Below are 3,230 nucleotides of genomic sequence, written 5' to 3'. Positions count from 1 at the left end.
TCTGCTCCTCGGTGCCACTCATCATCATCAGCAGCAGCAACGGCGGCAACGGCGGCAAACGCATTAGCAGGGCACATTTGTCTCACACTAATCTGATGTTTGACTTTCTTCTTTCCTTTTCCTGTTTCCTCCTGTTTTTCAAATATTTTTCTCAATGCTTTCTCTCTCTCTTNTCCTGTTTTTCAAATATTTTTCTCAATGCTTTCTCTCTCTCTTTTTGTAGGAGTCGTCGCCTGGGCCATCAGCGCCGAGGTGGTGATGGGTGCCAAGCGAGAGGCAGCCCGCCGTCATTCGGATTCCTCCTCTCTGAGACTGTCCAACAGTGTAAGTAGCAGAAGTAACAGTAGTCTTTTCCTCTCCTCATCTTTTGCCTCATCTCTGCCTCAATTGTGGCCAATTTGTCATCTGGCTACTGCTGCTGCTTGTCACATTACTTGAACCACTTTTTCCTCTTCTTCTTTTATTTATAGAAATTTGACTACTCTAAGTATCACCACGTTCCCGTGAACTCGTTGCCGTCCAAGGAGATGCTCGTTGACCCTAAGCATCTTGCGNACTTGAACCACTTTTTCCTCTTCTTCTTTTATTATTTATAGAAATTTGACTACTCTAAGTATCACCACGTTCCCGTGAACTCGTTGCCGTCCAAAGAGATGCTCGTTGACCCTAAGCATCTTGCTACGAGCACCACCACCGGCGACCACAACACTGCCAACAACCAAAATTCTGCCGGGTTGGACTTTTTCAACCAGAAAATGGAGGAAATGGGCCACGATCTAATGATGCGTAAAATGGGTACTATTGCTAGCTAGCTAGCTACTCTCAACTACTTTCTCCTCAAAGGAGTCATCATCAGTGAACTAATTACATGCTACTCTTTCTTTCTTTTTTTCCATCTTGTTTTGCTTTCTGCTTTCTGCTTTCTGCTTTCTGCTTTCTCCAGACGAAGATCCGGCTACCGAGACGGCCGCAGCAGCAGCAGCAACAGCAGTCGGCAAAAGTGGCAGCAAATCGAGACAGGCGAGCAGCGTAAGCGCAGGAGTGAGCGCCGAAAAGCTGAAAGAGAAACTGACGCAGGAGAATATAGCGCAGCTAATTGAAAAGCTCCTCAGCGCGCACAAGGGGCTCGGCGGTGCTGGGGCGAAGGCGCCGCAGATTGTCGTCCTGGCGCCGGGCGCCAGCAGTCAGCAGTCAGCAAAGAGGAACGCCACCAGAGTCCAGGCCTCCTCCTCCTTGCTGGAGACCAAGGTGACCACCAACAAGCCGAAAGCCTTCAATCTCAAAATGTCACCCGCAAAGGAGGGAAAAGAGGAGCGAAAAGCGGAGAAGGCGACCAACAGCAGCAAGTCTTCTTCGGCGAAAAGCAGCAGCAGCAGCAGCTCATCGTCATCAAACAAAAAGAAATCCTCCTCCTCCTCCTCGTCGTCTAGCAGCTCTTCGACCTCATCAAAGCGCCGGCCGGCTAACTCTGCCAGCAAGGCAGCGAGCAAATCAGCAGCAGCAGCAGCGGCAGCAAATCAGGCGGAAACGAGCACAAAGACGAGCATGACGGCGAAATCGGGAAAAAATTACAAAACAAAGATCTATGAGAAGGAGATCGATTTGCTGATGCAGAAAATAGAAAAGCTCGAAAAGCAGCAGAACATTAAAGGCAGCGGCAGCGGCAGTGATCATCATCATCAGCAGTCAAAGGATGTCAACATCCCCGACAAGGTGGCCAACAGTGATCTGCTCAGAGGACGACCATCGGACATTGCCAACAGACTGAAGGGATTTCTCGCTGGTGGTCCTGCTGCCCAGGAGGCCGCTGATAGTTACCACCACTCTGGCTACCAAGCCAATGATTGGCAGCCAACAGGAGGTGGTGGTATGCCACCGCCGCCACCACCACCGATGCCATATATGCCCTTCATGCCACCACCACCACCACCACCGCCTCATTATGGCCCTGAGGGAGGTGATCCGAGTCATTATCAGCAGCCACCACCACCTCCTCCTCCACCTCCTCCACAATCCTATGGTCCTAATGGTGAGCCAATGCAGATGGAGCCCAGCTACCAGGACCAGTACCAACAGCAGAGCCAGTATATGCCTCCACCACCACCACAGCAACCTTCAGGACAGTATGATCAGAATCAGCAACAATACCAACAACCAAACGGCGCCCCACCACCACAGCAGCAGTATCAACAGCAGCCATCACCTCCTGAGTACCAGCAGAGGCCAAATGGAGAGTCAGACCCAAACAGCCAGCCCAATCACCAACCGTACCCCGTTTACGACGGCCCCCCAATGGAAAGTCAGCCATCGTCTTCCAACAAACGAAAAAAGAGCAACTCTCTGCTGGGAAAGTTCAAGCTGAGCAACATCCTCAACTCGGTCATTCCAAAGAGCAAAAAGTCGAAGAAGCAGCACCAGCAGCATGAGCAGCAGAAGCTGAGCATGACTGACAATCGAAACATTCACGTTTCAAATGGTGGTGGGCCGCCGATGATGGAGCCGATGATGACGCAGGAGTCGCACATGTACCCGAATGTCGATCGCGGCCAGTACGCCGCCGTCGAGCAGCCCGGCTTCTCGGTCAACTTTGGCGCCGGACCGATGGGCGGCGGCGGACAGATCAAGGCCAGTCCGATGGGCATTCTCAAGAGTCTGATGCTGCCGCTGACGGGCATTCCCAAGTGGGTCAACGGAAAGGTCGTCCTCGGCATCGTCCTCGAGAACGGTATCGGCAAGAAGCCCAAGACCGTCTTCCAGCNATGATGGAGCCGATGATGACGCAGGAGTCGCACATGTACCCGAATGTCGACCGCGGCCAGTACGCCGCCGTCGAGCAGCCCGGCTTCTCGGTCAACTTTGGCGCCGGACCGATGGGCGGCGGCGGACAGATCAAGGCCAGTCCGATGGGCATTCTCAAGAGTCTGATGCTGCCGCTGACGGGCATTCCCAAGTGGGTCAACGGAAAGGTCGTCCTCGGCATCGTCCTCGAGAACGGTATCGGCAAGAAGCCCAAGACCGTCTTCCAGCACTTTAGCACTGGCCGAATTCGCAGATAAGTAACAGTGGACGCCACACAAACAGTCTGTTTTCCTTTGTCATCATCATCGCCATCATCATCATTCTGATCATCACCATCATCGTTCTCATATCTTTTTCCTTCTTCTCATCATTTGGTGTTGCCAGACGGCACTAAGCAAATATCATCGACCCCTACTTCTTCTTTTGCTGCC

The 3,230-nt window shown here is 52.4% G+C and overlaps 1 protein-coding gene across 1 annotated transcript; it reads left to right on the top strand.

The window, feature by feature from the left end:
• Positions 1-1,545: 1,545 nt before the first annotated feature.
• Positions 1,546-2,763, top strand: LOC108354184 (proline-rich proteoglycan 2-like). The gene has a single exon (XM_017605375.1). The coding sequence runs from the start codon at positions 1,546-1,548 to the stop codon at positions 2,761-2,763; it is 1,218 nt and encodes a 405-aa protein (XP_017460864.1).
• Positions 2,764-3,230: the final 467 nt, after the last annotated feature.

The sequence above is a fragment of the Rhagoletis zephyria genome, unplaced genomic scaffold, assembly GCF_001687245.7.
Source record: "Rhagoletis zephyria isolate East Lansing unplaced genomic scaffold, Rhagoletis_zephyria_1.1 Rzeph_scaffold_33940, whole genome shotgun sequence".
NCBI lineage: Eukaryota > Metazoa > Arthropoda > Insecta > Diptera > Tephritidae > Rhagoletis > Rhagoletis zephyria.
This window is presented reverse-complemented; position numbering and strand designations above follow the sequence as displayed.